Source organism: Antennarius striatus, chromosome 17, assembly GCF_040054535.1.
Source record: "Antennarius striatus isolate MH-2024 chromosome 17, ASM4005453v1, whole genome shotgun sequence".
NCBI classification, from domain to species: Eukaryota; Metazoa; Chordata; class Actinopteri; order Lophiiformes; family Antennariidae; genus Antennarius; species Antennarius striatus.
This window is the reverse complement of record NC_090792.1, coordinates 433,900-456,252: the sequence shown is the minus strand read 5'-3', so window position 1 is coordinate 456,252 and position 22,353 is coordinate 433,900. Positions and strand designations below refer to the sequence as shown.

The window sequence follows — 22,353 nt, the reverse complement described above, 5'->3', positions numbered from 1 at the left end:
TCTGTCTATATTACCAATATATACCTTTAAGAATCATTCGTGAATCACGTGATTGTTTTGAAATCGGATTAGTTCACGGTAAAGTTTTATTCTTTATAATTTAATCGTTAAGGAGAAGGAGAAGAAAACAGTTCAAAGAACTCTCCACCAGTTTTTAAGATCCTCAACAACAACAACAACAACAACAGGTGAACACAGCGGTGCTGCTCGGTGGGGGTTGTGGCAGAAAGGGGACCTGCAGGACAATAGTCAGATATGGCAGTGCACGTTTGTTTGTATCTCAGAATGTTCGTATGTTGAGGACTACCTGTATTATGTCTGTGTGACTTTATATGAGATGGGTGACTGCCTGATCCCACTGAGGGAGCCACCCTGTGGCAGGTTATGAGCAGTGATGCCTTACATATGAATAAACAGGATCGAACTGTGTATGAATGTCATGATGTTCCCAAATTTCTTTGTGTGTCTGTCCGTCTGTCCGTCCAACACATCCGTCCGTCTCTGATTTGACCTTCTATACCTTTGATACACGTTCAGCGAACAGAGGGCTGTGTTTGCTTGTGTTCCAGCTGTGGTTTGTCCGACTGGCTCTCTTGACCAAGCTGACCCTCTTCCAAAATGCTGAGCTGGAATTCGAGCCTTTTGGCAACCTGGATCAACCAGACCTTTACTATGAGTACTACCCCAATGTTTACCCCGGCAGAAGAGGTACACACACACACTGACCCCACCAACCTTTACAGGAATAAACTCCAAGCATGAATTAAAGAAGCCCAGATATTAAATGCTGACTTTGTCAGTCATACATTATTTCACGTTCCTTTTGTCTGAAGGATGCTGCACAACATCTGACTGAAGTTTAAAGAGTAGTGTGGATGATGATGGTGGTTTAGAGCTGATCTGAAACTCTATAATGTTATTAGCTGACTCTCCTGAAGAATTTCTGGATCTAATCCACGTTCTTTAGGACACACAAACACGCCACAACTGTCTATTAAAAATTCAAAGCAAAGTTTCTGCCAGGAGCTTGATATTAGCCGATATCGTCTAGAAGCTCCAACAACTCTACTCGTCTCCAGCAGTCCTTTGGTTTTGTTTTTCCTCCTTTTACACTGCATGAATTGCCCTCTAATGTATTCCCATTACTTTGGATCTGCTTCGCCCCTCGGGCAACCAAGTTGCAGGCAGTAGCAGACACACACGCGCGCGCACACACACACACACACAAACTCGTACAACACAAAGAATCCCCCTTGAAGCGATGCAGCACAGTCTTCTAGAGAGAACACCGATTGACTTTCCATTGCTCAACTTAAACACCGTGTCGCTCGGTGCTCGCAGACACCCCTGCACTAGTGTGCAGCCTGGCATCACGAGTCAATGCTCCTCTAGCCTGATGCTTGCATTGACTATGTGTTATTAAATATCACTTTCTCCGATCGCCGTAAGAGACAGCTGCCAGGTTTTACTCAGATGAATTAGTGAGAGCTGTGTGCTTGAGAAGGAATCGATTATTGGTATATATTCCAAATGATGAGTTCTGTCTAATTTGGACTTGAACTATTGAGACCTGAATGCTAATTTGATAAGTAGCATTTATCTGCATGTTTTATCGCTGTCTTCATACTTCATTCTTGATACTTCATTCTGATATTCAGCTTTTTTACCTAAATACCAAAAATAAACCAACATCATTAAATCCACTCTTGCATTTAGATGTTGGAGCACACCGTACTCTCCATCGCTGCCCTTTCTTGTGTGTCGTCTTTAACACACTCACCTGCCATCATCCAGTGCTCAATAAAGCTCCTGGTAAAAACAGCACATTCTTCCACAGATTATTTTATACTGTATAGTTAAAACCATTCAGTTCATTAAGTGTAGACATTATATGACCCCACAAGTTTCAGATCCTTCTCTGGTCCATCAGCGTGTGTAACGTCTTTTGGGAATCCCTTTTATCTTGATACATACTTTGTGTTGATAATTATAAAATACATTGGAGACAAACTCAGAGAACAGACTCTGATGGTTTGGACCCGTCCAGAGGAGAGATGGTGAGGGTGTTGGTGAATGGATGATGAGGATGGAGCTACCAGGAAAGAGGACCAGAGGAAGACCAGAGAGAAGGTGGATGGATGTAGTGAGGAGGACGTGAGGACAGCTGGTGTTAGAGAGGATGAAGAGGACAGACTGACTTGGAGACGGATGAAGACATAATGTACATGAAATCAACCTCAGAATGCATCATGACTCATTTTTGTATCAATGCAGTGAGTGGTTGCTATGGTAGCAAACTACTGTCATTTAGCAATCTAACCCACTACTGGAAAACTGTCCACAATTATTATGGTCTGGCTGTCCAGCAACCACTGGGGGTGCTCAAGTCCTGAATTACAACAGGACTTCAGTAACAAAGAATGATTAATTCATCAGTTTCTTGTCGGATCACAGTTATTGATTAATGTGTAGAATCTCACATGTTAATGCAGTTAGTAAATATTGGGATGTTTAATCTTATGTTGTTTTGTCATATTTTTACATGGGGGGGGCTGATTGAACACTGATGTTTTTGAAGCAGTGTGTGTGTCGACCCCGTAAGTCACATGCACACCAATCTAAACCAGTCCACTACCGGTTCTCCTCTGGATCCCTTTAGAATCTATTATTGAGTCTGTAGTGTGTTAATATACAGAAGAGACAAATGTGTGCACTCAATATGGAAACACCAGTTCTAGAGACAGAGACAGGAAGTGTGTGTCGGGTGTCTGCACTGCAGAGGGTTGTGGATAGAGAGAGACGAGGAGCTGCAGAGACCGACTGGCTCAACTAAAGACGGACCAGGATGCACTGCTTCACATCTGATGACAATATCAAAGACACCCTGATCAAAGTGTGGGGACTTCCTCAGGGACGTGTGTGTGTGTGTGTGTGTGTGCGTGTGTGTGTGTGTGTGTGTGTGTGTGTGTGTGTGTGTGTGTGTGTGTGTGTGTGTGTGTGTGTGTGTGTGTGTGTGTGATGCAGGAGGGACGAGCACACAGATGAGTGATGGAGCCGTGCAGCAGAGAGAGGAGAGGGATGAGGGGGTTTAATAAGCAGCCATACGTAGCTCAATGCCATCTGTAGGTTCCTCCCTTCAGGCGGTGCAGTCTGTGTGGGTGGGGGGGCTTTATATTCTCATCTCGTACTGCCTCCCTCCCCCTGCTGGTATGTCCTCATCCCACCCTGTTTCTCATTTTCCCTTTCCCTTTATTTCCCACTTCTCTCCCATCTCCTGTGTTCTTTTTGCCCCCCCCCCCCCCCAGGTTCCATGGTGCCGTTCTCCATGCGCCTGCTGCATGCCGAGCTACCCCAGTACCTGGCCAAGCCCCTGGAGGCTCTGGACCGCCTGCACAATCTCAAAACCGTCTGCCTTGCTGTTCGTACACACACACACACACACACACACACACACACACACACACACACACACACACACACACACAGCCTCTGGATAAACATAAAGATATGCATACTCTGTAGTATTCACACAATAAAACTACGCCCACAGAAAAGCACATTAGCCGTATGAATCCTTCAGCCCACCTGTGTAAACATCCAGTCTGGGGGGGTTTAGTGTGAATATGCAGATTGTGTCACATCAAAGCCCCTAGAGCCAGAACACACCCCCCTCTGAAGTTTCATCACCCCCAACAGATCCTGGACAACTTGGAAAAAGGCTTGGCTGAGGACGGCAGCATGATCACCTTAACACAGGAGAACAGGCAAGGTAAGCACACACACACACACACACACACACACTGACACACACACACACGCACGCACACACACACACACAGACCTGGCCCCATTCCCAGAATGCACCACACTGGGAGGAGAGTGAGGTCATGGTCCCAGCGGGTAATACACACCACGCCTGGTGCAGGACTGCAGTATACCTCACACACACACACACACACACACACACACACACACAGACACACACACACACACACACACACACACACACACACACACACACACACACACACACACACACACACACCAGCTCGCTCTGAGAGCGTTTAGCACCTCACTGCTTCTGTACTGGGGCTGAATATGAAACGCTCCCCCAGCCCTTCACGCTAGCGGATCAATACCGATCAGTCTGATCCAATCGGCTCACGCCATCAGGCTCAGGTAGACACACACACACAGCCTGAGGAGGGGGGGGCAGCGTCCATTGTTCTGCTGCACAGCTGCACAATTCTGAGCGTTTGCAGCGTGTGATGAAGTCCTGAAACATTCGTTTAAAAGTTTCCCAGAAGCTCTTTCAGGTTTCTTTAAGTGACCGAAGCGTTAATCAGTTCACTCAGGGTGAAGAACACCAACAGTCCTCCTGACGGGGGGCTGAACGTACCAGGACACTGGATTATAATTAGGAAAACTGTCACGGTGAGGCGTGTGAGGATGTATGCATGAGTGTGAGTGCCCCCCCCTGAAGGAAGTGGAACAGCCGTGCCCTCTGTCTCCTCTCTGCCCACGCAGACAGTCACTGACGCTGGGCCCTGTGTTCACACGTCAGACCCCCACTGAGTGATTAGCTGCCCCCCCAACACACACACTCACACACACATAATAGCGCGTGTGCAGCCATGAATACTAATGGGCCTGAACACGAGCCCCCCCGTAGGGGGCGCTGTCTGACAGGAGAGGGGAGTGTGCCGCAGTGTGTTCCTCACTGCCTTATCGCCTGTGTGTGTGTGTGTGTGTGTGTGTGTGTGTGTGTGTGTGTGTGTGTGTGAGTGTGTTTGTGCGTGTGTGTGTGTGTGTGTGTGTGTGTGTGAGTGTGTGTGTGTGTGTGTGTGTGTGTGTGTGTGTGTGTGTGTGTGTGTGTGTGTGTGTGTGTGTGAGTAACCCTTTCAGAACTGAGTTGTCTTCTTCTCTTCCTGTCGGTAGCGTCTGTCCGGCTCTGGAGGTCTCGTCTCGGCCGCGTCACCTTCTCCACCGCCAACTGTCTGCTGCTGACCAAGGTACGCCATCCAGTGTGTGTGTGTGTGTGTGTGTGTGTGTGTGTGTGTGTGTGTGTGTGTGTGTGTGTGTGTCTGGGTCTATGTGTGTTTCTGCAGGGACTGGTGTGTGTGTGTGTGTGTGTGTGTGTGTGTGTGTGTGTGTGTCTGGGTCTATGTGTGGTTCTGCAGGGACTGGTGTGTGTGTCTGGTGTGTGTGTGACTCAGATCTGAACACAGGCTGGTGGAGGATTCACGGTGAACCCCCCCAGACTGACCACTAATTGGATTCCTGGTCAGTGAGAGGGAGGAAGGAGAGAATGAGGGACGGGGGGAGGTGAGGGGTGTCGGGGTGACATTAGGCTGTACACGGAGCCACAGTGCCCCCTTGTGGTGGGAGTAAAAACTGGAGGAGACGAGGGTGTGAATCTGCTGGAGCACATTCACTGAACGGTCACACAATGGTTTAAATCTACCCCAGGGGTAGTTCCTCTGTATTACTGTGTGTGAGTTCAGTCACTGATCTCTGGAACTTGTTTGTGTTTTTCAGTCCATTATATCAAGGAGATTTACAGCAGTAACGTTGTAGTGAACGGTGTTACTGACCAGCATTGCTCTAGATTATTCAACTCTAGATTATTCAGATCTAGATTTGTCGGATCTAGATTATTCAGATGTAGATTATTCAGATGTAGATTATTCTGCTCTAGATTATTATTCAGCTCTGGATTATTCAGATCTAGATTATTCAGATCTAGATTATTCTGCTCTTGATTATTCTGCTCTAGATTAATCTGCTCTTGATTATTCTGCTCTAGATTATTCTGCTCTAGATTAATCTGCTCTTGAATATTCTGCTCTAGATTATTCTGCTCTAGATTATTCTTAACAGACAAAAGGTCTTGTTAAAAGGCAGAAAATAATTTGGCTTTTGTCCCTTTTTCCACATGTTTCTGCCATTTTTGATCAAAACTCTGATGAAACACACAACAGACATTTCCAGATGTGTCTGTAGTCATGACAACAAGCAGAGAACAACAGACCCGACAGAACCAGAGTCCTGGCAGACAGTGAAGGCTGTCTCCTTCCTGACTAACAGCTGTGTAATGTTGGAAATCTGAACCAGAGCACTGGTACCCAGCTGATGTGGTCGCACACGGACACTGTCTCTCCTCCCCCCATGCACTGGTGACCTCTGACCCCTTCCAGCAGCTGTTTAGCAGTCCGGTCACCATGTGAGCGATGTGTCAGTGCAGCGCAGCGGGTCACAGCGCCCCAGTAATGCCCCATGTGTTTGATTGACGCCCCCCCTCTCCAGGCCTTATCTCTAACTCACCCCCACCCGTCTGGTTTACTCCACTTCCTCCACACGTCTGTTGTATGACCCCCTGCCTTCATTACGTGTTCATGACTGTCTGTCCGTGTGTCAGGACTACGTTCTGGCGGTGGAGACCTACCAGTCCATCATCCAGTACCAACCCCAGCAGAGGGTGCAGCTCCTCAGTGGCATCGGACGCATCTTCCTACAGGTACACACACACACACACACACACACACACACACACACACACACACACACACACACACACACACACACACACACACACACACACACACACACACACACACACACACACACACACACACACACACACACACACACACACACACACACACACACACACACACACACAGGAAACAAATGAACGTTGTTGTGTTTGATCAGACTTCAAGACTCCTAACAAGATGATTGGTTCAGACAGATCATGTGACCTGTCAGTGTTTGCTCTGCATTAGTGTGATGGTTTTGAAACCCTCCCCAGGACCCCCCTGGTGGGGGACATGGACATGGGTCCATTGGTAGATCACCATGCAGACCATCCAGTGGTCTCCCTGTTCCTGAGGTCACCCCCCCCCCCCCCCCCGAACCTGGATGCACACATTTAACACAGTCCGTGCTATCCTTAACATTCAGCGTCAGAACAACTACCATCTGTAACCCCCCCGTGTGTTCTGGTCTGTGATGGATGCAGTCGGTCTCGTTCACACGTGTTTTACTGCACACACGTGACACCAGTGGTTAACCTGCTGTTCTCTTCTCTAGATTGGAGATGTTAAAACAGCAGAGAGGTACTTCCAGGATGTGGAGAAGGCCTCTCAGATGGAAGGCAGCCCCCCCACTCACGCCACCTGTGTGCTGATGAACAGGTAACTCATGCGTGTGTCCCACTTGTGGTCATTGTGCTCTGCTCAGGGCTGGGGATGAGAACACGTCCAGGTGGGGGCTTGTTGTGCTCACGTCTCTTAACAGCTGATGGTTACGTCCAATCACGTAGTTTTGTTACCAACTTCCTGTTGGACACAGATCGAGTCAGAACGACTGAATTAAAAAGACACTCTTTATGAAGGGAAATCAGATAAACCAGGTGAGTCAGGTCAAAGGTCTACCTGTAACTCGTGTGGAATGTGTGGACTGGTCCTCTGACATCATGAGTATCACCAGTCATTCTGATCCTCTGGGGTAACCCAAGCTTTTCTGCCCCAGGCTGCTTCTTCTCATAGAGTTGTGTGGTGCTTCTGTGATAAAATGAAACATTGGGGGTAAAACGACATAAAGCTACAGAACACCTGAATAACAGAAGCTTGGACACAGGTGAAGTACAGATAAGGTCAGTGGGATCATACTGATGTATATTCAGCTGAAAACACAGCATGTGTAAGTAAAATAAGGGTTTATTATGAGAATATTGTGAGAAGTGACTGAATGTTGAGTCGACACCGTAGATCTGCTCTGCATGAAGCTCCGGTCAGGCTCGTTCTGATTGGTGGGATGTATTTTCATTTGGTTTCTTCTACAAAGGAAGTTTGTTATTCTGGAACCCATCCTGGTCCAGAGGAACTTCCTGTCCGCTGAAGTCTCTGTGGTCGTGGACTTCCTGGAACACTGATTTCTCAGAGAGTGTCTGGTGTGCTGCTGTATTACTGTATGAACAACATTCAGTCACAGAAAGGAAAAGTCAGACCAAATCAGCTTCAGGGAGTATTGATTGAATGATTAAGTTGTACAATTATAAGGAAAAAGGACAGACTGATTAGAAATGGAACGTCATTCAGACAGACTGGATCCTGAATGGAGTAGATCTTCATGGACCCTCTTCAGCTCCGACTGGAGCGTTCATTCAGGTCAGGTTTCTGGTCGCTGCTGTTCTCAGCACCCATCATGGATCAGGTTCTGATCATCTTCAGCCCGTCACCAAAGTCACGGAGGTGTGAAGGGTTTGGTGATGGGCTGTCCTCCTGGGGGGTCCACAGTGTGAGCGATCAGCTCCAGGATGCTGTTGTCACCAGTAGGATCAGCCTCCTGTCTGGGTTCACACCCATCGGGGTCCCACACCAGGAAGATGAGGTGTGATCTGGGATCCTCTGGGGCCACATTCACACAAAACTATGTTCAGTACTAGTGTTCCATTACAGTGTGAGTAACATACACAAACCGTAACCCTGCCTTCGTTCTGTTGACACCAGGTCATTGTCATCCAGGTGATCGTCTTTGGTCTGAAAGATTCTCTCAGGTTCTCTGATTGTCCTTGAATGTCGTTGTCTTCATACTTCCAGCAGTAGAGGATGTGGCTGTGATTTAATGTCCGTCTCACTGGTGATGGAGACGGGACTGATTAAATAAACCTCCTGCATCACTGACGGCTCAGGTTTAGGACTGAACCATCTTTCCAGCGGTGAAATACTCCCTGAGGAAACCTCCAAAGAGAAACGGAAGCCTTCCTTTGGTATCAGAGACACTGGATGAAGACAAAGACCTTAACCCCCCCTTCAGCCCTTGAAAGAAGGGGTTAATGAAACACTTCATATTAGATCATTCAAACACAATTGTTCTGGTCCAGATCACAGCATATTGATTTAAAAGGTTCTTTTTCAGTCGGGAATTTTCAGCAGTCACGTAGAATAATATTTTAATGAAGGTCTTAATGGGATCTGAATTCTACGGTCGGATCAGACTTTTAACCCATCGTCTGCCAGTGACGTCTATCGATGTCAGTTAGGTTTTTCAACAGGGGGGGCTGGAGGAAGGCCTGGAGGGGATGGTCAGTGACAACCAGGATTCTAATCATGGAATTTATCGTCATGACAACTGATCCAGTTACAGAACAGAGGTTGTAGAATCAGGGGAAGACGGAGAAGTTGCAACAGCTGACAATGCAACAAAGTTTGTGTGTGTCAGTGTGTCAGAGGTCATGCGTGTGCATGTGTGTGTGTATGTGTGCATGCGTGTGTGTGTCACGGGCCTGTACACATGTATATTATGCATGTGATTAACAAAAATACACTAACACTAGAGTGGACAAATAATTTACCTTCAGAGATTAATTAAGTTGATTTAATCTTTAATCTTAATTATAAATTGGGTGAAAGAATGAATCGTGTCAAACTGAAGAGAAACACACCCATGATGGTTCTGCTGCTTTCAGAGGGGTTGTTGGTCCGTCCCGTGGACACACTGGTTCATGAAGGGCGAGGGTTTCCCAGTAGAGCGTGACTGGTTCTGACAGCCTCCACCTCCACAGGTGTTGATATCAACGTGTTGATCTCAACACTTTCATGTCTGACTGACAATAAATGTGAATATTGAAGATGTCCAGGTGTGTTCCTGTCACACAGTATCAGTACTGAGTGTGTGTGTGTGTGTGTGTGTGTGTGTGTGTGTGTGTGTGTGTGTGTGTGTGTGTGTGTGTGTGTGTGTGTGTTTGTCTCCAGAGCCTTCGTCTACCTCAGTCAGAACAACTACGCCGACGCGCACACATCCTTCCTTGAGGTGCTGAAAATCGATCCAAAAAGCCCCGTAGTGAGTATTTACATCCTCCGCTGTGAACACGTGTTCGATGGTTCAAAACGTCTTGAATGGAGCTTGATGGACGGTTTGTGAAGGGGGTGGTCTAAGAAATAATGTATTCACTCCTCCGGTGGTTTTCTCCCCTGAGTTACTGTTTCGCTTTTATTTGATAGTGACAACTTTTAGGTTTTGAACTAACTAGGTTTTTAACTAGCTAACTAAGTTTAATCTAACTAGGTTTTTAAACTATGTTTTTCACATAAACAGTGTATTTCTTATTATTCAGTTATGGTTATTGTTTATATTTACACTTTTTGTTAAATTATGAAATTATTTTTATTTTTATTAACTAGATTTTGAACTCACTAGGTTCTGATTTATTTTTTAACAGTGTAAGTTATTTGTTATTATTTATAATTATTGTTTGTTTACCCCATTTATGTAAATTATTATTATTATTATCTAGGTTTGAACTAAAGGTTTTGAACTATGTTTCAAACTAACTAGTATTTGAACTAAGTTGGTTTTAAACTAACTAGGTTTTTTAAACTAACTAGTTTTCGAACTAACTAACCCACTAGGTTTTAAGCAAACTAGGTACTAAACTAACTATGTTTAGAAATAACTAGGTTTTGAAATAGCTCACTAGGTTTTTAAACTAACCGACTAGTTTTGAACTAACTAGTTAGTTTAGACACGCAGTCTAAACTAACTAGTTAGTTTAGACACGCAGTCTAAACTAACTAGGTTTTTCACTAACCTTGAACGTTGATGTCGTGTTGACTCGTTGGTATTGCGTTGACTCGTTGATGTCGTGTTGACTCGTTGGTATTGCGTTGACTCGTTGGTATCGCGTTAACGCGTTGATGGCGCATTGACTCGTTGGTGTTGCGTTGACTCGTTGGTATCGCGTTGACTCGTTGGTATCGCGTTAACTCGTTGATGTCGCGTTGACTCGTTGGTGATGCGTTGACTCGTTGATGTCGTGTTGACTTGTTGGTGTCGTGTTGACTCGTTGGTATCGCGTTAACTCGTTGATGTCGCGTTGACTTGTTGGTGTTGCATTAACTCGTTGATGTCGTGTTGACTCGTTGGTGTTGCGTTGACTCGTTGGTATTGCGTTGACTCGTTGGTATCGCGTTAACTCGATGTCGCGTTGGCTCGTTGGTGTTGCGTTGACTCGTTGATGTCGTGTTGACTCGTTGGTATCGTGTTGACTCGTTGGTATCGCATTAACTCGTTGATGTCGTGTTGACTCGTTGGTGTTGCGTTGACTCGTTGGTATCGCGTTAACTCCTTGATGTCGCGTTGACTCGTTGGTGTTGCGTTGACTCGTTGATGTCGCGTTGACTCGTTGATGTCGTGTTGATTGACTCATGATGTGGCGTTGACTCATTGATGTGGCGTGACTCGATGATGTGGCGTGACTCGTTGATGTGGTCTCGACTCGTTGCTGTGCTGTTGACTCGTTGACGTGCCGTTGACTCATTGATGTGGAGTGACTCGTTGATGTCGTGTGGAATCGTTGATGTGGCGTGACTCATCGCTGTGCTGTTGACTCGTTGCTGTGGCGTGACTCGTTGCTGTGCTGTTGACTCGTCGCTGTGCTGTTGACTCGTCGCTGTGGCGTGACTTGTCGCTGTGCTGTTGACTCGTTGCTGTGGCGTGACTCGTAGCTGTGCTGCTGACTCGTTGATGTGGTGTGACTCGTCGCTGTGCTGTTGACTCGTCGCTGTGCTGTTGACTCTTTGACGTGGCGTGACTCGTCGCTGTGCTGTTGACTCGTTGCTGGGGCGTGACTCATTGCTGTGGCGTGACTCGTTGCTGTGCTGTTGACTCGTTGCTGTGGCGTGACTCGTTGCTGTGGCGTGACTCATCGCTGTGCTGTTGACTCGTTGATGTGGTGTGACTCGTTGCTGTGGCGTGACTCGTCGCTGTGCTGTTGACTCGTCGCTGTGCTGTTGACTCGTTGCTGTGGCATGACTCGTTGATGTGGTGTGACTCGATGATGTGGCGTGACTCGTCGCTGTGCTGTTGACTCGTCACTGTGCTGTTGACTTGTCGCTGTGGCGTGACTCGTCGCTGTGCTGTTGACTCGTCGCTGTGGCGTGACTCGTCGCTGTGGCGTGACTTGTCGCTGTGCTGTTGACTCGTTGCTGTGGCGTGACTCGTAGCTGTGCTGCTGACTCGTTGATGTGGTGTGACTCGTCGCTGTGCTGTTGACTCGTCGCTGTGCTGTTGACTCTTTGACGTGGCGTGACTCGTCGCTGTGCTGTTGACTCGTTGCTGGGGCGTGACTCGTTGCTGTGGCGTGACTCGTTGCTGTGCTGTTGACTCGTTGCTGTGGCGTGACTCGTTGCTGTGGCGTGACTCATCGCTGTGCTGTTGACTCGTTGATGTGGTGTGACTCGTTGCTGTGGCGTGACTCGTCGCTGTGCTGTTGACTCGTCGCTGTGCTGTTGACTCGTCGCTGTGGCGTGACTCGTCGCTGTGCTGTTGACTCGTCGCTGTGGCGTGACTCGTCGCTGTGCTGTTGACTCGTCGCTGTGCTGTTGACTCGTCGCTGTGCTGTTGACTCGTCGCTGTGGCGTGACTCGTCGCTGTGCTGTTGACCCGTCGCTGTGGCGTGACTCGTCGCTGTGCTGTTGACTCGTCGCTGTGGCGTGACTCGTCGCTGTGGCGTGACTCGTCGCTGTGCTGTTGACTCGTTGATGTGGCGTGACTCGTCGCTGTGCTGTTGACTCGTCGCTGTGGCGTGACTCGTCGCTGTGCTGTTGACTTGTCGCTGTGGCATGACTCGTCGCTGTGCTGTTGACTCGTCGCTGTGCTGTTGACTCGTCGCTGTGCTGTTGACTCGTCGCTGTGGCGTGACTCGTCGCTGTGCTGTTGACTCGTCGCTGTGGCGTGACTCGTCGCTGTGCTGTTGACTCGTCGCTGTGGCGTGACTCCTCGCTGTGCTGTTGACTCGTCGCTGTGGCGTGACTCGTCGCTGTGCTGTTGACTCGTCGCTGTGCTGTTGACTCGTCGCTGTGGCGTGACTCCTCACTGTGCTGTTGACTCGTCGCTGTGGCGTGACTCCTCGCTGTGCTGTTGACTCGTCGCTGTGGCGTGACTCGTCGCTGTGCTGTTGACTCGTTGACGTGGCGTGACTCGTCGCTGTGCTGTTGACTCGTCGCTGTGCTGTTGACTCGTCACTGTGCTGTTGACTCGTTGACGTGGCGTGACTCCTCGCTGTGCTGTTGACTCGTCGCTGTGGCGTGACTCGTCGCTGTGCTGTTGACTCGTCGCTGTGGCGTGACTCGTCGCTGTGCTGTTGACTCGTCGCTGTGCTGTTGACCCGTCGCTGTGGCGTGACTCGTCGCTGTGCTGTTGACTCGTCGCTGTGCTGTTGACTCGTCGCTGTGCTGTTGACTCGTCGCTGTGGCGTGACTCGTCGCTGTGCTGTTGACCCGTTGCTGTGGCGTGACTCGTCGCTGTGCTGTTGACTCGTCGCTGTGCTGTTGACCCGTCGCTGTGGCGTGACTCGTCGCTGTGCTGTTGACTCGTCGCTGTGGCGTTACTCGTCGCTGTGCTGTTGACTCGTTGACGTGGCGTGACTCGTCGCTGTGCTGTTGACTCGTCGCTGTGCTGTTGACTCGTCGCTGTGCTGTTGACTCGTTGACGTGGCGTGACTCGTCGCTGTGCTGTTGACTCGTCGCTGTGGCGTGACTCGTCGCTGTGCTGTTGACTCGTCGCTGTGCTGTTGACTCGTCGCTGTGCTGTTGACTCGTCGCTGTGGCGTGACTCGTCGCTGTGCTGTTGACTCGTCGCTGTGGCGTGACTCGTCGCTGTGCTGTTGACCCGTCGCTGTGGCGTGACTCGTCGCTGTGCTGTTGACCCGTCGCTGTGGCGTGACTCGTCGCTGTGCTGTTGACCCGTCGCTGTGGCGTGACTCGTTGCTTGTTGACTGGTTCCAGGCCAACAACAACGCGGCGGTGTGCCTGCTGTACCTGGGCCGTCTGAAGGAGTCCCTGGGCCAGCTGGAGGGCCTGGTGCAGCAGGACCCGGCGCTCTACCTGCACGAGAGCGTCCTGTTCAACCTGACCACCATGTACGAGCTGGAGTCGTCCCGCAGCGCCCAGAAGAAGCAGGCGCTGCTGGAGGCGCTGGCCTGCCGCGAGGGCGACAGCTTCAACACGCAGTGCCTCAAGCTGGTGTGACGGCTGCAGGCTCCGCCCATCTGGAGGGGGTCAGCCACGCCCCCGGGGGGAGTCAGGAGGGAACTCAGGAGCTCACGGCTTTCTGTAGGGTAACCCCATAATAATTCACCCACCAATGAAAATCCGGTCTTTGTCCATCCAATAATACTCACCTGATCAGTCTGTCATCACAACATGTCCGTCCTCCACTTGACCCAGGAGACACGTTTGACCCAGTCTGAAGGCCTGCAGGGGGTCAGAGGTCATGTCACACACTGAAGGTACCAGTGTGTAGGGAAGTTCACTGACACCCCCCTAAAGGAAGGGAGCTAGGACTCAGTGGATGTTAGCGTAGCCTAGCTGGGTGGATGTTAGCATAGCCTAGCTAGGTGGATGTTAGCGTAGCCTAGCTGGGTGGATGTTAGCATAGCCTAGCTAGGTGGATGTTAGCGTAGCCTAGCTAGGTGGATGTTAGCGTAGCCTAGCTGGGTGGATGTTAGCATAGCCTAGCTGGGTGGATGTTAGCGTAGCCTAGCTAGGTGGATGTTAGCGTAGCCTAGCTTCTCCCTCATTTTTCCACATCGTTAGCTTTCATTTTATTTGAACAACAAGGAAGCACCTGGTCACAAATACAGGCAGAGCAGACCTCAACAACATAACGCCTACCTGTTGGAAGAAGAAAGCTAGCGCAGCTAATGCTAACCTACTTTCAGCTCATCACTCACCATGTGACCAGCTACTGGCTCTGGATTCACTCCATTCTCGTCTACATCTTTGTAAAGATACAAAAAGTTCCCAAGATGTGGCCCCCTGCAGGCCCTATTCCTCTGAATTGTTGGAGACGTTTCAGTCGTAGTTGAATCATCAGATGAAGCTTTGAGACCAGAGGAGAACTAATGGTTTGTTGTTGATTGAGCTGCTGGAGTGTTGAGTCTCGTGACGGGAGGCCAGACGTGGGCATTATCCAGAGGTGAGGTTTCACACTGATCAACCACAAACACTTCACTGAGCTTTATCCACTGCTGCAGTGAAATCAGCCTCCACATCACATGACGTCCTGTCCTCCAAACGCGTGTAAAATACTAGGAACCCAAGAGTGTACATATCACAGAAGCTCTTTTTTATTATTAAAAATAATGGTATAAAACCTAATCGTCTTGTTAAACCTTCTAGAGCTTTTGTCCTGGTGGCTCTTCAACCTCCAGTTTACATAATGTATTGATCATATTTATGTATATTCAAAGGTGGGTCTTTTATCTTGAATAAAATTGAACTTTTAAATCAAGTTGTCTTGTTTAATGGAAAGAAATATTCTTTATTCTCAATACACCAAAAATCCAAGAAGAGAATCAATCTTTAAATCAGGGAACAGCATTAAAGCACATCAGTTTTGTGCTTCCTGAATTCTAAGAAGAAGCTGTTACAATAAAAATCAAGGAGAAAAAAAGTGTTAGCTAAAGTTTCTGCATGTCTAGAAAACTAGTTCAGTTTCAGCTGAGGTGGTAAACACTGAACAATGAGGTAAATTTAATTCAAAAGGAAACTTTCTTCCAGCTTCTGATGAATTCTAAGATAACCAGCAGGTGGCAGTATTTCTCTAGTCAAATGGACCCAGTAAGAGTTTCTTTATAGACCCCAGCACAGATCTGTCAGCACGTTCAGAGCGTCGGTATTATTAATGTCAGACTATAAGAAAAAAAATCTGATACAGCATTAAATGTTAATCAAATTCAAACTCAGACATGTATTTATTCTGGACCTGTGAATTGTTTTAATTTTTTTTAGAGATTAATTTGTACGTAACATTGGTTATTAATATTCATACACTTATTCCTGATATTTATACTTGTGGGATCTGCAATTATTTTTATGTTTTAACTTTTGATTGGTGTAAAGTACTTTGAAATTCATGCTTACTGAAAGATGTTTTATTTTATAAAGTTTGAAAAAATGAGAAAATTTGACAATTTCCTTCCTGTTGAGTTCAGTCATTATGGCATGATCAAGTTATTTGTATGTAGAGTTGAAATTAAATTCACAACAGATATTAAATGATCAACAACAAAAGTAAAGCATTTTTCTTTTAGAATAGAAACGTTGGATTTAAGAATGAAACCTGTAGATTCACTGATTCCAGCAGTAAAGTCGTCTACTAATACATTATTATTATATTATTATCATCATTATTACATGTGACGACAAAATCATTCACTGCTAAATAGAAAATAGTGGAATCACTTCTATTCTGCTACCGATTAATCATTGTACACCCCTCCCATCAGACGCCCTCCTCCTGTGATCCTGTAGGAGACACTTCCTGGTTGGTGATGCGTCAGCCACCCCCCCTCAGCACTCCTGCAGAGACGCCAGGTACTTCTGACGGATGTCAAAGTCGTCCGCCGGTCGGTTGTAGGCCTTCCACACCGGCTCCCCCACAAACAGCCTCATGGCTTTGGTGTAGTTCTGCAGGGGCAAACACCATCAGTGTGACTCGACCTTTGACCTGTCACTACAACGGGTTGTGTGTGATCTGACCTCAGCTCACATTCAATCCCAGCAGCAGAACCCTGAACTCAATCTGTTGTTGTGATCAATATAAAGCAGGTTTATTCTGAAGGGGGGGCTCCTGTTTGTTCCTGTCATTCTGATCAGTCCTTTTGGGGAAGAGGCAACATTCTGTGTTTTAAAGCCTGACTGTCTTCTTCACATTCAAACAATAGTTAGTCTCAGTATTAGTCAATCTCTACTAATGTCTGTGTTTAGAACAACAAGAAAAACCAGCCAGACAGCATTTTATCAGGTAACCATTCAGCAGCGTCTCCTGGACAGGATGGTTTAAGGTGGACCCGCAGCACCCCCATGTCGCTAGCAGCTCACACACAGGAAACACCTTAACGCTCAGCTGACCGGAGCAGGTCTCTGCAACTTTCAACACACCAAGGGCCATTTGGACCTGGTTTCCATGGAAACCACAAATATCTCTGACATCTGTAATGAAGACAACATTGTATATATTCTGATTTGCGTAAATAACTATTATGTTGCTACAGAGAACAAAGAAAATCTATTGAGGGAATTAACACATTTTGAACTCTTAAAATGACAATAAAAAAGATGCCAAGTTGAAGGTCTTTCAGATAAATTATAAAGCTGAACTTAAATCGTCCACGCAGCAAACAAAAAATAAAATGAGCCGTCATCCTCACATCACCTCTGGGGGGTCAGAGCATGGAGAGGAGCTCTGACGTGAATTTAAAAAATAAACTGAAAAAGGAACAACCTGTATTTCACACAATGAAAACTAAATATTTGCTGTGTGACTGCTGCTCCAAACGGCTTTGGTGAGTGTGCTGCATATTTAGAGTGATGACAAATAATTAAAGTCATTTTAATAATTTAACTGTTTCAATATCAGAAATGTTTGTCTAATTTACAACTACATTACTACCTTCAGATAAGAGTTCAATTTGTTCCATAAGTCAAACATTTAAAATAACAAATCATTTCAATCCAGTCCAGCCCTGTAAAAAAACTCCACGCACCCGAACTTGTATTTTAAAAAAATCAATCAATAGACATGCAGATTTTACCTGTGGATACTAATAGTTATTTATATCAATATAAATTATATATATATTTACAGAATAATCTGGTTTTGTCCCAGTTAATCTTGTTCTGCCTCAATAACTAAAGCAAAAAGGGATGAAACTCGGATTTTCGCTCGTATTTCAAAAAACTTGTATGTCGAGTCGCTCGTATGTCAAAGTACTATAGTATAGTAAAAACCAAAGTAGAACACCTAAAATACACTTCAGTTGGATATCTATATTTTATTTTCACAAGCCAACCAGCGTAAAGATACAGCTTTGATTGGCCGACCCCTGGACGGTTACGGCGGGGGGGTCCATCTGGATGACGGCGGTTCATGAAGGCTACTTACGGTCTCGTCCATGGTGAAGCGGTGGTAGATGCCGGCCGGCAGGGTGATCAGGTCCCCCTTGCGCATGGCGATGCGGATCCAGCGCTCCTCTTGGTCCCTCACGTCGAAGTAGGCCTGTCCATCCAGGATGTAGCGGATCTCATCGTCCAGGTGCAGGTGCTCCTCGAAGAACATCTTCAGCTGGTGGACCAGAGAAAGGTTCTGACTCTACATCTGAACACACTGAGTGTAGCCACCGTCCTCGTGTTAACACGTGTCCTCGTGTTAACACGTGTCCTCTCTGGAGGATGACGACACGTCACTCAGGTTCGTGTCACCAGGAAACCTGTTCATTGGGTCTACATGTACCTCTGCAGTCTACAGGACTAGATTACACAGTCTACAGGACTAGATTACACAGTCTACAGGACTAGATTACCCAGTCTACAGGACTAGATTACACAGTCTACAGGACTAGATTACCCAGTCTACAGGACTAGATTACCCAGTCTACAGGACTAGATTACCCAGTCTACAGGACTAGATTACACAGTCTACAGGACTAGATTACACAGTCTACAGGACTAGATTACCCAATCTACAGGGCTAGATTACCCAGTCTACAGGACTAGATTACCCAGTCTACAGGACTAGATTACCCAGTCTACAGGACTAGATTACCCAGTCTACAGGACTAGATTACCCAGTCTACAGGACTAGATTACACAGTCTACAGGACTAGATTACCCAGTCTACAGGACTAGATTACCCAGTCTACAGGGCTAGATTACCCAGTCTACAGGACTAGATTACCCAGTCTACAGGACTAGATTACCCAGTCTACAGGGCTAGATTACCCAGTCTACAGGGCTAGATTACACAGTCTACAGGACTAGATTACCCAGTCTACAGGACTAGATTACCCAGTCTACAGGACTAGATTACCCAGTCTACAGGACTAGATTACCCAGTCTACAGTGCTAGATTACCCAGTCTACAGGACTAGATTAACCAGTCTACAGGACTAGATTACCCAGTCTACAGGACTAGATTACCCAGTCTACAGTGCTAGATTACCCAGTCTACAGGACTAGATTAACCAGTCTACAGGACTAGATTACCCAGTCTACAGGACTAGATTACCCAGTCTACAGTGCTAGATTACCCAGTCTACAGTGCTAGATTACCCAGTCTACAGGACTAGATTACCCAGTCTACAGGACTAGATTACCCAGTCTACAGTGCTAGATTACCCAGTCTACAGGACTAGATTAACCAGTCTACAGGACTAGATTACCCAGTCTACAGCACTAGATTACTCAGTCTACAGGACTAGATTACCCAGTCTACAGGACTAGATTACCCAGTCTACAGGACTAGATTACCCAGTCTACAGGACTAGATTACCTTTTCCTCATAGTTGGGGAGGGTGTCCCTGTGGATGGTGATTATGTCCATGTAGGAGTATCCTTGTTCTTTACGGATCTGCTCCAGCTCTGGATCTGCTTCATAGATGTCAGCATTGAGCTGCAACAACAGGAAGCATTAGTGAACCAACTGTAACCAGTAGTAACCTGGTGTTTCACTGTTCACACTGGCACTAGATGGTGAAAACCACGCAGGAGCTGATGATCCAACAGAATGAAACGTCTTCTCCTCTGTAGAGACACTTCAGCCGCTCACCACGTTCCTCTCCTGTCAGCAGTGATGAAGGTCTTGGAGCACACATCAGGAACACATCAGGAACACATCAGGAACACATCAGGAACACATCAGGATCCTCTGAGTCTAACAGCAGCTTCACAACTTCAGGATCCTCTGATCTTCTCCAGGAACATTTACCTTAGTGGCATGTATCCTGGAGGGTGATGAGGGGGGGTACAGGGCATTGGTGGCTGTATGAGGGGGGGTACAGGGCATTGGTGGCTGACTTCGTGGAGTGGTGCCAACAGAACCAGCTCCATCTCAACGTCTCCAAGACAAAGGAGATGGTGCTGGATTTCTGGCGGGCACCTCCCTCTCCACAGCCAGTGATCATGGAGGGCAGTGAGGTGGGGGGGTAGGAAACTATCAGTACCTGGGACTGCAGCTAGACAGCAGACTGGACTGGTCACTCAACTGGGACTGTGTGTACAAGAAGGGGCAGAGCAGGATGTACTTCCTGAGGAGGCTGGCCTCCTTCAACATCTGTCCTAAGCTCCTTCTCATGTTCTATCAGTCCGTAGTCTCCAGTGTGCTGTCATACGCCATTGTGTGTTGGGGTGGGGGGGCCAGGAAGAGAGATATGGACCGTCTGAACAGACTCATCCGCAGAGCGGGCTCAGTGGTCGGGCTGAGCCTGGACTCTGTGGATATGCTTCTGGAGAGCAGGACCATGTCTAAAATTAAGGCCATCATGAACAACACCAGGCACCCCCTACACACCACCTTCTCCCAGCAGAGAAGCACCTTCAGCGGCAGACTGCTGTCACACAGCGCCTCCACAGAGAGGCTACAATGGGGTAGGGGGTACCCCAGGGGGTACAATGACTCTCTCAGGAGGAGCGGGGGGGAGGTGGGAGGTCAGCACGCAGTTGAATGGATTTAATTTAATTTTATACTGTTTATATATATATATATTATATATATATATATATATATATATATATATATATATATATGTATATATGTATGTATTTATTTTTTATACTGTTTTATATTTTAATTCAATTTTATACTGTTTAGATTTTATTTTATACTGTTTAGATTTTATTTTATACTGTTTATATTTTAATACTGTAATATTTTTAAATTTTATACTGTTTATATTTTAGTTATAGTTTAGTATATAAGTCCTGTTAGTGCTGCATGTGTCTGTCTGTTAGTGTAATGTATGTCTTGTGGTATGTCCTGTGATGTCAGTGTTTCCTTTTCTCCTGGTGTTTATCCAGTATTATTTGTTATGTAATGCCTGAGCAGTGGATATATGCAATTTCCTCAGGGATTCATAAAGTATCTATCTATCTATCCATCCATCCATCCATCCATCCATCCATCCATCCATCCATCCATCCATCCATCCATCCATCCATCCATCTATAATCTATCTATAATCTATCTATAATCTATCTATAATCTATCTATAATCTATCTATCTATCCACGTTCTTCTGATCTTTATTTCATTTACTGTATTTGTTCGTTTACATAATGAAAATACTTTGAACTAAACGTGTTTATTGTGTCAGCAGCCCTCAGAGGTGTGTGTGTGTGTGTGTGTGTGTGTGTGTGTGTGTGTGTGTGTGTGTGTGTGTGTGTGTGTGTGTGTGTGTGTGTGTGTGTGTGTGTGTGTGTGTGTGTGTGTGTGTGTGTGACGCCTCGTTAAAGGCCCCTGCCCCCCCCGGGGGCAAACAGCCGCCGTTACCTTCCAGTGGAACACTCCCAGCCGCCTCAGCTGCTCCGGGGAGACGGGCCGGTTCGGGTCCAGCCGGTGGGGCTTCCTCTGGTCCTCCTCGGACCCGTCCATGAACCAGGCCTCCAGACTCATGTTCCTGCAGGACGAACGGCCGCTCAGACCACGTGACCGCCCACCGCGACGTCACACCTCCCTCCGAACATGTGACACCTCCACGTGGTAGGCAAATACCGCCCAGCCCCCCTGATCCAACACACACACACACACACACACACTCTCTCTCTCTCTCTCTCTCTCTCTCACACACACACACACACACACACACACACACACACACACACACACACACACACACACACACACACACACACACACACACACACGCGAGCAGATCAACGCGCACTTGTAAAAAATCTCTTGAGTTTTATTCTGAAGGTTCCGACCGGAAGCCGCTCCACAGGATTACGTCACACTTTTCTGCTTTGTTGTGTTTGTTGAGAGATTTTCATTTAATCTTTGACGTCACGTTTACTGATGGACGAGTCTGGGTTCGGGACAATGTCGGAATGCATTTCAACAACCCAAGTCTCAGGCCCCGCCCACACGATGACGTAACTGTTTGAAAATGCAACTTTTTTCACCCCCCATGGAAAAAAAATTCGCGTCCATCAGCGTTGATCAACACGTTTATAATCAGAACAACTCAGACCGACAGCAGAGGACCGGGACGTTCTCCACCAGGGGGCAGCACGTCCCGGTCTGATCCACCAGGGGGCAGCACGTCCCGGTCTGATCCACCAGGGGGCAGCACGTCCCGGTCTGATCCACCAGGGGGCAGCACGTCCCGGTCTGATCCACCAGGGGGCAGCACGTCCCGGTCTGATCCACCAGGGGGCAGCACGTCTCGGTCTGATCCACCAGGGGGCAGGACGTCCCGGTCTGACCCAGAACTGGCGTCAGCGAGGAACATGAATGAATGAATTAATTAATTAATTAATTAATTAATTAATTAATTAATAGACAAACTTT

General features: G+C 47.2%; 2 protein-coding genes across 4 annotated transcripts in view; one reads left to right on the top strand and one right to left on the bottom strand.

The window, feature by feature from the left end:
* trappc12 (trafficking protein particle complex subunit 12) overlaps window positions 1-15,297 on the top strand; it is a 37,753-nt gene extending 22,456 nt beyond the window's left edge. For all 3 annotated transcript variants that reach the window (XM_068338289.1, XM_068338291.1, XM_068338290.1), the window contains exons 5-12: window positions 570-708; window positions 3,306-3,418; window positions 3,697-3,769; window positions 4,939-5,012; window positions 6,419-6,517; window positions 7,093-7,196; window positions 9,759-9,846; window positions 13,791-15,297. In XM_068338289.1, coding sequence (XP_068194390.1) covers window positions 570-708; window positions 3,306-3,418; window positions 3,697-3,769; window positions 4,939-5,012; window positions 6,419-6,517; window positions 7,093-7,196; window positions 9,759-9,846; window positions 13,791-14,033 — 933 coding nt within the window. In that variant the 3' untranslated portion in view covers window positions 14,034-15,297. The remainder of the gene's footprint in view (window positions 1-569; window positions 709-3,305; window positions 3,419-3,696; window positions 3,770-4,938; window positions 5,013-6,418; window positions 6,518-7,092; window positions 7,197-9,758; window positions 9,847-13,790) is intronic.
* A 653-nt stretch (window positions 15,298-15,950) lies between these two features.
* Window positions 15,951-21,521, bottom strand: adi1 (acireductone dioxygenase 1). Its single transcript, XM_068338293.1, has 4 exons — window positions 21,334-21,521; window positions 19,339-19,458; window positions 17,953-18,132; window positions 15,951-16,475 (listed from the first exon to the last, which is right to left on the bottom strand). The coding sequence occupies exons 1-4, from the start codon at window positions 21,454-21,456 to the stop codon at window positions 16,359-16,361; spliced, it is 540 nt and encodes a 179-aa protein (XP_068194394.1). The 5' UTR covers window positions 21,457-21,521; the 3' UTR covers window positions 15,951-16,358.
* Between the last annotated feature and the right edge of the window lie 832 nt (window positions 21,522-22,353).